Genomic DNA, 12,865 nt, shown 5'->3' on the forward strand with positions numbered 1-12,865 from the left:
CTGAAAGGGAGTTGGGATGACTTGTCCCTCTTTCTTTGTTAAGCTGCTCTTATCCTCATGATGAATAGGGTGCCGAGACCAAGAGATGTTTCGACAGCTCTTGTGCTGGCCACCTTATCACTCGCGGAAATTGGCTTCATGGCCAGTCTTCCTGAGGGAAACATCCAGTAATACCAAAACCAAGGACGTGTGCTTGGCTAGACCCACAGAAAACTCCTTTATGGTCAGACTGTTCTTTTTAAGTAAGTCCCATTTTCCCTCTAAATAGTGACACTGGCAGCCAGCCAACCAAACCATTTAGTGGAGACAGAGGTCAGCCCCTTCTTGAAAGGTGCAAGCTGGGTGAGACTCGCCCAGCCTGGGAGGGAGGAGAAGGAGAAAGGTGGGTATGCCCTGGACTGCCTCTGGGTAATAGAAGCTAGTTCAGGACTAGTTTATCTTCAACTCCATCCTGAACTTTGTGTTCTCCTGAATTCCTACTGGTTAGAAATTGCTCTTTTTATCCTATTATTGTAATACCTTTTCTTCAGTGCCTGCACGTGAAGACATGGTGATACTTTTCAGAAATTACTTGAAGTATTAAATTCCAGAAGCCAGTCTTACAACATGAGAAATAAGACCTCCTTCACTTAAAATCAGTGTTTCTTAGCGTAGCGATCAGGGGTTTTCCTAACATAGCAGTTCTCAAGCATTTTAGTCTCAGAACTTCTTTACACTCTCAGAATTATTGAGGATCTGCAAGAACTTTGATCTTGGTGGGTTATGTCTATGATACTTACTGTGTTAGGGAGTGAAGCTGAGTTATATAGAAACAAAAATTATATTTATATATTTTTCTAAGATTTTTTATTCATTTGAGAGAGTGAGAGCACAAACCGAGGAGAAACAGACGGAGAGGGAGAGGGACAAGCAGACTCCCCGCTGAGCGTGGAGCCAGACACAGGGCTTGATCCCAGGAGCCTGAGATATGACCTGAGCTGAAGTCAGACACTCGACTGAGCCACCCAGATGTCCCCAAAATTATATATATATATATATACATATATATGTATATACTTTTTTTTTTTTTTTAGTGAAAAGTTTTTATTACATTTTCCTAAACAAAATGAAAGCATTGTACATTGCTCAGATTTCTTCAGAATCTGGCCCAGTTGAAGACCACTGGACTCTCTTCTGCATGTGAGCCCGTGTCACATGTTCTTTGCAAAAGTCCATTGTACACTCCATGAGAGAATGAGAGTGGAAAGAACCACTTGATATCTTAGATTTATTGTGGAAATAGTCTTGACCGTGACCTCATGGACCCCATGAAAGGATTAGGTCCCAGACTGCACTGTGAGAACCATTACCATAACACAGCCCCAGCACAGCTCTCCAGTGTCACTTGTCCCCAAGGCACCAAAAGCACTCCCAGCCCAGGAGTGCAGGATGGACTCCCTTTTTCTTCCCAATTATAACCAACATGTTTTCCCCTTGCACCCCTTACACCATTGCACCTTCTTCCCTCCTGATCTCAAGGGTTGAAAAATAATGCCAGCCACTTAACCTGGGCAGCTCTGAGAGGAAAGCATCACACATAAAGCTGTGCCCAGGAGCCAGCCCTGCCATTCTCACTCCCTCCTGGAATTGCATGTAAGGCCCAGAACATGGCGGCTCAGGTCCCTGCCCTCTGCCCCGCCTCTGCATGGCCCCTTTTGGAGTCGGAGCACCATCGTCTCCGAGGAATGGGAGCAGACCAAGCTGAGAAGCTGAACGCTTCTGAGGTACTGTGTACTGCTCACAGTGGACTCCCTGGAATTGGCACCTTCACCTCAATGTTCGTCCCTGTGGGTGCAGCAGGGCCAGGTCACCAGGTGCCGCCATAACAGTGAACTCACTGCTTTAATGCTGACACCTTAAATATACTCTGATGGGGAAAATCCTGTGTCGTGTCCCTCTTGTTTGCGTGGCTCATGCTCCCTGGTTCAGCTCCACGAAGGCGTGGGCTGGCTGAACGGACCAGCTCAGCAACCGTCACAGGGCTCGTCACAGACTCCGTTGGCGGACATTTCAGGGTGGTCTTTGCAGGGCTGACCGCTGCCTTTTTCCCAACATGCACCTGCTGCTGTGTGCTTCGCTCATGGAGGTCCTCACCCCTGCCTAGAGCACCCCCCCCCCTTCACAGATCTGTTCTCATCTCCTTTCCTTCAGGCCACAGAGTTCGCCCACTCTGCTCCAAGCAGTCAGTTTTGTTGTGTGCAGTAGGGTTGGTCAGATACCCTAAGTCCTTCGGGCAGGAAACCACCTTATCCTGCTGTAATCCACCCCTCCCCCGCCAGGATGCAGCTTCCGGCCTTTTACACCTGGCAACGCATCGTTTTAAGCTAAAATTGGATTATAAAGAGAAAACGCCTCTGACTTCGCTTCCTTTCTTTCCAGGTTACTGCTGGACTGCCTCTCCCCAAGGCTTACACGGAGGAGGTAACGTCAGTCATTTCTAATCACTTGTCCCAGAGAGCACCCCGCCCTGAATCGCGTTTCTCAGCCCAGTACGGTTGGAAATGAGTGGGCGGCTGGCGCCAAGGGCGCCAAAAAGCCTGCAGTGCGCTGAAGAATTACAGTGGATAGGGTTGGGAAGAAGTGCTTCATGAGAACAGCCGCCCCTCAGAGGCTGCTGGTGAGGCCGCTGCCCTAGGCCAGTGGTGCTTCTCAGTCAGGAGCACTTTCCCCCAGGGGGCATCTGGCGACGCCTGGAGACATTTGTGATTGTTTGACTTCGGGTAGAGAGTGTTCCCGGCGCTGAGTAAAGGCCAGCGGTGCCACTAAACACGCTACAGCCCACGGGACGGCCCCCACGACAGACTCATTTTCCTCAGATGTCAGGAGTGCTGAGGTTTAGAAACCCTGCCCTAGACAAATGACGTTTCCTTCCATTGTCTCTCCTGCGTTGGCTGCTTCATCACCAAATGCCATCTGAGTGTGAAGCAAGTAGGGGCTTTTTTTTTTTGAAATGTCTTTTCTTCTGCAGATTTAAATCCATGATACAGGGCCGGTATATGGTCAGGATGCTGGTTATTTTGCTAGGTAAAGTTTCCCCACGCTCCTCTGGTCTCCAGCAATTGAGGAGCTCAGAGAAGAGCTGGGAGGTTGAATCTTTACCTGTTTAGGTCATTTCCTCTCAAGCGTCCCGAGAGCCTGTTTGGGGTGGTTATGTGAGAGCCCGAGCCCCGTATGAGATGGTCAGGTCAGCTGCTACCGCCGTGCATTCCATTTTTCCGTCTTTTTTGGGAGACTTTTTAATTGTCAGGCAATACAGTGCCACTGTTCAAGCCCTAAATGAAGGATTTCAGAAGCAGCTAGAAAAGAGTTGTTGGTGCCTTGAGTCTGCCTGTCTTCTGAGTTATGATTTGCCTTTTATGGTCATTTGTCTGATTCGTGTGTAGGAGGGGAATTCACAGTTCTGGCCCTCCTGCCGCCCCACAGCCTTTCCTGTGTCTAATTAGAGTGCCTGCCCCTAACCGGCCCAGCTGGTGTCTTCATTTAAGAAATTCTCCTTTTTGAAAACTGTTCTCAATCAGTCTTACATATTAATTGGTTTTCATGTGACTAGAGGTCAAGAATTAGCAAGGCTCTTTAGAATATCAATTAAATCCTAATTTTGGTTTTAAACTATTAAAGGGGAAAAAGCGTAAGTCATGTTTATAATCTCAGTTGTTTTCTGCCTTTATCTTACCCCCTTTTCTGCTGTTTTATTGACTCCACAGACCAAGGGCTGTTAGTGCTGGGGCTTGCTCATGATCCAGTGTATTTATTTTTATATAAGACTATTCTATTTTTATCTTAAAAAGATTTAATATATTTTTAAGCTTATAATAGTAACATCCTTTTGGTAAAAAAAATATAAAATAAAATAATGTAAGGGTATGATACATGATTTGAGTCCCCTGAACAGTTTGGTAGATATTTTTCAACATTTAAAAAATTTCATGAATATATACATGTTTTTTTTTATTTGTCCAAAAAATGGAATTAAGCTGTCCATAGTTTTGCAACTTTGGTACACTTTAGTACATCTTTGATAGGTTCCATGTTAATACAGATTATTTCACTTTTCATAATGCCTGCATGGTATTTATTGAGTGTATATATCATAATTCACCGGCCCAGTTCCCCATTGAAGGAAGTTTGTGTTTGCAGTTTTCCAAAGCTGCGAGCAACACTGCCATTAACATTTAACATATTTAAAGGTATGTTTCCTTAATTACTTTTCTTTAAATGTCACAATATTTGGTTCTTAAAGGTGGCGTTTATCTTGTTTTCTTTGTCCCCACTGCAGGCTCATGGTTGAGTTCCTTAGAACCTTAGAAAGCATCACTGATCACTTTGTGTTTTCCGACAGCACTAAAAGCAGCTGTGTGACGAACACCAGGCACTGTGCTAGGCGCTGTCTTCTTACGGAAGGGTCGGTGCACTGCTGAGTACAGTCCGTTCATACCATTGTACCATATGAGTACATAAAATCTACAGTCACAAGGTTGTCAGTAAAATTTGCTTAAGAGCAACTAATTCCCTGCAGACGGCCAATATGCTATTAAGATGTGGTGTGATGACAGCAGCTATACTGGCTCTCATGCCTTCAAGACAGCCAGGAAACAAGCCTAGCTCCACGCCAGCGTCATAGGCTGGCGCGTGGTTACACCTCCCCAGCTCCCCCTCACCACCGTGTGAGACCTGCCGTGGGCTTGTTCTGACAGTGAGTGGCTACTGGCCCCAGGAGACACGTTCCCTTTTAAGAAAAACATGCCGCCAACCTTGCGGACTTTTCCCTTTTGTTCTTACAGAACCTGGAGCTGGTTGAAAAAGGCTTCAGTAACCTAAGGAAACAAATTGAAAATGCCAGAATGTTCGGAGTTCCAGTGGTAGTGGCCGTGAACGCATTCAAGTAAGTACGAAGAGGAGGAGTCTAGGGGGACGGTGAAAAGTAGCCGGAAACCATCGCCTGGAGCTAATGGTGTGGCGCCGTGGTCAGCTTCATTTTGTTCCTCAGTTGCTGGTACTGGTTATGAAGCCTCTGCTCTGGCAGCCCCTGATGAGAGCCTGCGGTGGGAGAGGTGCCACGGATGCCACCGCAAACTCGGCACTCCTCCCATGGAGGGTCTGGGGTCAGATGCGGCTCCCACGGCTCCCCTTTTCCACTGGAGACCACACAGACCTGAAAGAAAATGTTCTTTTTTGCTCTGTAGAGGCCTTTTATGCTAACAGAAGGTCATGGCCCTACGGAGTCCCCTTATTTCAGTTGGTCTAGTGGGATGTTATCTTGACAAAGAGTCAAACATGTTGAGCTGGAAATGTTCATGCAAGAGAGAACTTGTGTAGGTTGTTGAGGTATCGGAGTGCTAGTTTGAGTCTTGTTATAATGGCCAAACCACAGCAGAACGGGAGACAAAAGTTTTAAAAAGCTAGTATTTATTGATTCCTGCGATGTGCCTGGAATGTTCAAGTATTTTGCATGTATTTGTCATCTAAGCCTCATGACAGCCCAAGGGAGTAAGTGCTATGGTTATTCCCATTTTACCACTTGGAAACCAAAGCATACAAGGTTTAAATAACTGGCCAAGGGTCGGCCAGATAGTAAGTTGTGGAGTCAGGAGTCAAACCCAGTCAGTATTACTTGATTCATTTCCATTTCTCAGTGAGTAACTCACTAGAATTTTCATGGCAAAAACACAAGATAGAGATTGTTCTCTCTGACCGTCCTCAGTGCTTTAACACGAATTGCTGCCTTTCCAGGACAGATTCGGAGGCTGAGCTGGACCTTGTCAGCCGCCTTGCCAAAGAACATGGGGCTTTTGATGCTGTGAAGTGCACGCACTGGGCGGAAGGGGGCAAGGGCGCCTTAGCCCTAGCTCAGGCCGTCCAGAGAGCAGCTCAGGCTCCCAGCAGCTTCCAGCTCCTTTATGACCTCAAGGTGAGTTACTTCCTGTATGGAAACAAAAAGAAAGCACTATGAGGTTTCTGTGTGGCTGCCTCTCTTTAGAGCCTGTGTTCAGCATCTTCAGCCCTGTGGGTTTGATTCCCACGTAGCTGAGTTTCACCACCACAGCCTAGGCTGTCAACCCCAGACAGCTGTCTTACCAACACACGTTGCTGCTTACTTACAGAGTAGCAGGTCCCCAGAAGAATGCTCTGGGAGGTTGGCTCCCGGCCTAACTTTTGAAAAGACTCACAGTACATTCCCTTTGCTGGCAGGAGAAAGGGTTAAATGTAGGACCAGGAGTGTAATTCACGACAGCCTTGAACCCGAGGCACCAGCCATGTTGTGGCAAATTGGCAAGGGGCTACACCAAGCTCAGAAAAGTTTTCTGACTATACCCAGTAACAGGGGAAAGCCATGTGCTCCTCAGCTCACTTCCTGCTTCGGGGCTGCCTCAAGTTCAGAGGAGCTGTCGGGGGCAAAGCCAGAGCACCCCGGCAGGGCTCAGCGTTCTTTCCGTCACTGAGTAACTCGAAGAGGCACTGCTTAGTCTGTGCTCTCATAGCAGTTAGTTCAGAGAGAGCTTGTGCTTACCGTAGGGCTGTATTTTGCTTTCGGTTTTCTGCCCATGTATTTCAGGATGGGGTTGGACATTAAGTAAGTATGCCCACAACAACTGGAAACTTCTTTAGGAACGTGGGATGGATGTGGTATATAATTTCTGCTTATATTTTCCAGGCTGGTTCTTGGCTTGGTTTCTAAAAGATAAGCATAGACTTTCAAAATTAGCCACAAAAAGGTAGACGGAGGAAACCAGTATTCTTGAATCAACCTTCTCTTGTTTCTGTTTGCCCTTTGCAGATAAAATATGCTGACGTGTTGTTAACGTTGTCCTATGGACGTTGACATTTTCTTATTGAGCTTTAGTTTTATAGACTGGTTTGAATACCTCTTCAACCAGTCATATTTTTAGGAAGAGCCATAAACACAAATCTGCACACAAGTGCAACGAAAGCATTTACAGGTGCTCTGAGCCCCCTCCACGGCGCCTGAGTTCGGAACCCCAGTCCTGGGAGGCCAGCAGGAGGCCCCGAGGACGTGGAGTGACGAGGACTTTATCCCTCATTTCTACTTGGAACTCTTCTTGTTCCAACAAACAGGAGGCTGCCACTTTTTGTCTCGTTCGGCATCTGTTGGTCTTCAGTCACCCCTCAGCGAAAGTACTTTTGCTTCGGAAGCTCTGCATGTGCCTTGGCATTTATGAAGCTCCCGTGATAAGACGCACATGAAGCCGTCTCTGTCCCATCTTTATAAAACCACAGCTGAATAGACACTTTATTTTTGTCTCTTATCCAAAGCCTCTTCATAAATTATCACTGTTTAGCTCAGAAGGGATTTTTATCTTTATAGATTGTTGCTCCTTTCAGAAAACGACATTTGCCCCATATGTCCTCTTGGCCTTAGTTGCTGGGGAGCATAGAGGCAGATATGTTGCCGAATCTCAGTACTTTGCTCGTCCAAGTAGCGTTCCTTCCCATTTCCCATAGGCAGTCTGTCCTTAGGCTGTTTGCTCTGCACGCTGTTGCCCCCGAGGAGCAGCGCTGGGGGGTGGCTCTCACTGGGGGGGACACCCCGGCCTCCGTGCGGGGCGCTGTTTGCTTCATAGCCTTCCACAAGACTCCGGTGCACGGTGATCATGTAAGTCGGGGGAGGGGAAGGGGGTTAATATGTAAATGGTTTGCTTTTTACGACCATTTCTAAGCAACAGCAATCCGCAGTCAATATGTTGTGTTAAAAATAGCATCTGCGTCTCGTACACAAACTGGGGGTATTGGATGGATATCGTTTGCCTTCCTTCATCAGTAGTGTCCCGGGTCTGGCTTGACGTGAGTCTCATCTCCAGCGTTGGAACATTTCTTTGTGTTTATGAGGAAATACGTATTCTCGGGTAGTCAGTAGTATTGTTAATGATGTACCTGAGGACGTCCTAAATTATGCACACACGTGTGCGTGTACACACACACACACACACACACACAGCTTGACCTCTATGGGACGTTTTCCACTGGAAATATCTGGAGCTTGGTATTAAAAGAAAATGTTTCTAACCCAAATATACCTCAAACTGTTTGCATTATCTATATGTGTATGTAGGGGCGCCTGGGTGGCTTTGGTTAAGCGTCTGCCTTTTCAGGTTATGATCCCAGGATCTTGGGATCGAGTCCCAAATCGGGCTCTCTGCTCCCTCTGCCCCTCCCCCCACTTGTGCATGTTCTCTCACTCTGACAAATAAAATCTTTAAGTGTGTGTGTGTGTGTGTGTGTGTGTGTGTGTGTGTAAAAGCATCTTCTCATCCTCTTGGGAACTCTGACCTGGAATGTGGCCCTGTCCCAGTTCAGTGTCATCATGTGCACCCAGTCATGGCATCTCCCCTCTCTTTCCTGTCTGTTAGCTCCCAGTTGAGGATAAAATCAGGATCATTGCTCAGAAGATTTATGGGGCTGACGACATTGAATTGCTTCCTGAAGCTCAACACAAAGCTGAAGTCTACACAAAACAGGTAGATATTGGTGGTTCTTTTCGTTCTTTACCGAGTGGCCTGGAGTCAGAGCCCCCCAAGTCTCCCAGCCCTGCAGGGTGCCCACTGCCTCATTTCTCTGGGTGGTAGCCCTTTCCCCTCTGAATACTGAGTTTGGATGAGGTGGTCCAGGCCTTTATCTACCCAGCGGTGGTATATGAATGTGTGGAGAAGCCATGAAGAAATAGGGAGTGCCTGCCTCAAATGTTGAGAGCCTGCCTTCAGTTATGTTCTCATGTCTGCTCCAAACTAGCATTTTTAATTGGTTATGTAGATGGAAATAACAATACTCACTTTTGGAATATAATTGTGGGTACTTACCTCTCTCACCCAATAGAGATCATTTTTTTTTTTTTTTGGATCTATAATAACTAAGCTCGGGGTCAGTGAGGTCCAGGTGCGTATAAGAGGAATTGGGTGTTTTAAGTAAATTGAAGGCTCTGTGTCATGACAATGCCCAGGCGTGCTTTGTTGCATTGTCAGCTTGTCATTGGTCCTGCTTTTTCCCTTCCCTCCTCAGGGCTTTGGGGACCTGCCCATCTGCATGGCCAAAACACACTTGTCCTTGTCTCATAACCCAGAGCAGAAGGGTGTGCCCACAGGCTTTGTCTTGCCCATCCGTGACATTCGCGCCAGCGTCGGAGCCGGTTTTCTGTACCCTTTGGTAGGGACGGTAAGTAAGTGCTACGGACAGAGAGGGGGTGGTTCGTCTGGGCTTCGCGTCTGAAACTGATCACCGAAGCCATCAAGCAGGCATCAGCTGAGCAGAGTTCATCACTGAGCAGCAAGCTGGAGTCCGGCCCATTAGGATTACCCCTCCTGGCTGTGGCCGGTCCTGGTGTCGGTTCCAGGATGAAGCCATGACTGCTTGTAACATATAACAGTTCCGTTTCCCAGGGGCAGTATGACCTTGACTGAATCCAGGACAGGCCTCATCCGTCGGCTGTGATGGTGTTAATGTGTAATCACAATTGATGTTCACTGGGCGCCTTTCACAGACGAACTCAGTCCTGTCGCCCGTCCTTTGAAGTAGGGGCAGAGGCTCTGCCCCTCCCGGGTCTTCTTGACAGGCCTGGAGCTTAGGCCTGAAATTCATTGGCAATTCGTTGTTTCTGAGTAAAGAATTTCCCCCCTAAAATGCAAATGAACCCTGTAGATGTGACAAGTGAGGTCACTTATTTCCACTTCAAGATGAATTTGTTATCAGATGGTTCTTTGTCTTACGAATTAGGAGCCTTGTGCGCAGGTAGGGACAGGGGCGCTGGCCGTTGGGGCTGACCGTCCCAGGTTGACGCTGCCCTGTGCCTCGCTCTCCCCCATTGGTCTGCCCTACACCTACAGCTTGTACCTACCTGTGGTACGAGGTGGACCTATTAAACAGCCAGTTCACAATGAAAAAGAAACCAATAGATCTCCTGTTGGAGCTACGGTAGTCTTTCAGGATAGTAAGAAAGTGGCAGGAGGTGGCATCATAGAGTCGAAAGTATGTAACGTGAAACATTTTCACTGCTGGTTCTGACCTTGGGCAAGTTATTAAAGACATGTGCCCTTCTCCCCTCAGCTGTCAGCGTAGGGCAGTAGCATCACGTAACAACGGTGGTCAGACAAGTGCCAGTGTTTACGGCGGAAAAAAGTCCTCTGGGAGAGAGTGAAACTACTGAAAATCCTAATTACTGTTTCGGGAGCCATCTTTAGAGTTTTCTACCAACATGCACATGGATGTCTACGCCAGTGGGCATAAGCCCGTTATCTTTAATGTCCTCTTCAGGCTTCTCTGCTGGGTCTAAGGAACAATCATTTCCTTCCCCCTTCTTGTTTCCACACCCAGCAGCTGCTTACAGAGTTCCCAGGTAGAGACCAATTTCAGATCCCTGTACAATGTCCTGATAAGTTACAGTTAAGTTGTACAAGTTCAGCTTCAGTTCATCTCCTGTCTGGATCTGATTGGGAACTTGTATGTATTCGTTATACAAGACGTTGTTACAGGTGAAAGTGTACTGAGTGTTTACTGACAAGCCTTATGGATCTGCAGCTAAGCAGATGTTTGTCAAAGCCCAGTCTTGAGAAAAGAAGTAAGTACAAATGTAATCTATAGGCATTACACCCTCAGTTTTCGAAGGCCAAACTGGACCAGTAAGAATAGTGATTATAGAGCTATCTAGACTTTGTACAGAAATGTCTTGGCCCAAGTTAAAGGATGCTAATTCCTAATGTGTGGCTAAAGCAAAAAAATAGAGGCATCGTTGCAAGACTCGTTAAAACAAAATTACAAAGCAGAGAAGCCCCCCACCCCATTTTGGTCTCGTGAGAGGGGAGGAGGTGACGACTCAGCCTCCCCAGCCCCTGCCCTAGACCTCACGTGAAGGTGGAAGGACCTCCTGCTACTCCTTGTTACAACTGTCCGTCTGGAAGACGGCGGTGAAGCCTGGCATTTGGCATGCTGAAGGACACGGGCGCTTCTCTTTGGGGTCGTAACAGGATCAGTGACTTGGTGTTCAGTGTGTAACAAGAATACCACTTTATTGACAACCATGAAACAGTATTCTGTCTTTGTGCCTCAGGCTTTTTATCAGAAGGGAAGGTGGAAACCAAGATCACTTTATTTTTCATGCTATTTCCCATCTCCTAGATGAGCACAATGCCTGGACTCCCCACGCGGCCCTGTTTCTATGATATTGATTTAGACCCTGAAACTGAACAGGTGAATGGGTTGTTCTAAACAGGTGAGTTGTTACCGGTAAGAGATTTGCTTTTTTTCCTTTGAAGTATATTTATGAATTATGGGACTCCAGCGAAAGCTCTGAAAGTGCAAATTCGAATGCTTTCAAAACTTTTCTTTCTAAACGTCACTGAGCGGAGAGCTAGCAGTGACCAGTGGAGGAAGTATTCCGCAGTTTTGGAGGAAGAGCATGGCTTGTCATGGAGCACTGTAGGGGAGAAAGCCACCTTCTAGTGAACTCTGGAGGGACTGCCGTGGAGGCTGGGCTAAGGTCTGTGTACTTTGAGTAGATAGCAGGCGGAAGGTGAGTAAGTGTCCCTGAAAGTAGAAAAGAGAAGGGCACAGGACCGGGAATACTTGGGGTCTTAAGGGAAAGGTCCCCAAGTACTCATCACAGTGAATGAGCTTTCCCTGAACACATCCAGTTGAAATTTCAAGATGATTAAAAATGTAATCCTAAAAAGCCTTTTCCAGAAAAGAAAAAATGGCTTGTCTGTGAGAAAATGGGAATTAGAGTGAACACCTGTCTTCTTATCAGATGAAGGGGCTTTTCGACAATGGAGGAATCCCCTCCGAGCTGACTTTGCGCCTGCACTTAGGCCCCACCGGATCTGTCCAGGGGCTTTCAGACGCGTGCGGGTTTGACGCCGCACCTCGCTCCCTACAGAGGTATTTAGCAGTGTGCTCTGGCAAGATGGGGACTCAGCCAAGAAAAAGGAAGACATGGTTTTCAGGAAACCGAGTCCTGATCTGGGCAGTCATGAAGGAGAATCCTGACAGCTGCAAGGAACCTAGAGTTACAAGCCTAGGAGGGAGGAATTGAGAAACGCTGGAAAAAACAAGGCTATCAAAGGACCATAATTCAAAACTGAAGCCCTCACATTGTTTAAAAACGTAGAGGTCCAGGTGGAAGCAGTCTAGTCCTCTTCTAAGCAGCCATAAGGATGGTTGCTTCCAGACAGGAGACGGTGTGCTTGCTGCCCGGGAATGCTGTCCTTCAGGAGGGCTTCTGTGACACTGGGAATGTCCCTCTGGCTCATGCCTGTCCTGGCCTTGAACAGTCTTCACATAGCAAGTGCGGTGTGTTGTTTTCAGGCCTGCGGGCCAACCCTACAGAGGTGGTCGTGGAAAGGCTGGAGACATGACCGGCTTTGGCAGCGCCAGAGGGGAGTGGGGCAGCATGCAAGGGCCGAGGAAATGTTTACTTCTCGTTTCTTTTTCCTTCTAGATTGCCCCTCTTCAAGGAGCTGCTCTGAACATTTGGCCGGTGTCCATTCAGGCCGACTGTTGGCTAGGAGGTGTGGGGAAGTCGAGAGAAGTCAGCCCCTGCCATGAAGATCTTAGGAAATGAAGAGCAAGCGTTTCCCCAGTGGTCTTTCTTCGGTCTTAATTCCCACCATCATGTATAAATTAACATAAATCATGCACAAGTCTCCTTTAATGAAGTTCCACAGAATAAAAGGAAATGATTTTGCGATCTGGATGTTTAAATATAAACTCTAGCGTTCACAGCCTGTGCTGTAGGATCTTGGCCATCCTGTGGGAGGCCATTTGCCGGCAGAGCCCAGGGCCGAAGAAACAAGTTGCAACATATACTTTGTGACACTTGTGTTTA

At 47.3% G+C, this 12,865-nt stretch overlaps 1 protein-coding gene across 1 annotated transcript in view; it reads left to right on the top strand.

Annotated features, from left to right (window-relative positions):
* MTHFD1 (methylenetetrahydrofolate dehydrogenase, cyclohydrolase and formyltetrahydrofolate synthetase 1) overlaps nucleotides 1-12,727 on the top strand; it is a 54,099-nt gene extending 41,372 nt beyond the window's left edge. Inside the window, exons 22-28 of the mRNA XM_045810494.2 lie at nucleotides 2,419-2,460; nucleotides 4,821-4,921; nucleotides 5,770-5,947; nucleotides 8,406-8,513; nucleotides 9,052-9,204; nucleotides 11,161-11,254; nucleotides 12,479-12,727. Coding sequence (XP_045666450.2) covers nucleotides 2,419-2,460; nucleotides 4,821-4,921; nucleotides 5,770-5,947; nucleotides 8,406-8,513; nucleotides 9,052-9,204; nucleotides 11,161-11,250 — 672 coding nt within the window. The 3' untranslated portion in view covers nucleotides 11,251-11,254; nucleotides 12,479-12,727. The remainder of the gene's footprint in view (nucleotides 1-2,418; nucleotides 2,461-4,820; nucleotides 4,922-5,769; nucleotides 5,948-8,405; nucleotides 8,514-9,051; nucleotides 9,205-11,160; nucleotides 11,255-12,478) is intronic.
* Nucleotides 12,728-12,865: the final 138 nt, after the last annotated feature.

This window comes from Ursus americanus, chromosome 26, assembly GCF_024610735.1.
Source record: "Ursus americanus isolate L20-20 chromosome 26, mUrsAme1.1.p, whole genome shotgun sequence".
NCBI classification, from domain to species: domain Eukaryota; kingdom Metazoa; phylum Chordata; class Mammalia; order Carnivora; family Ursidae; genus Ursus; species Ursus americanus.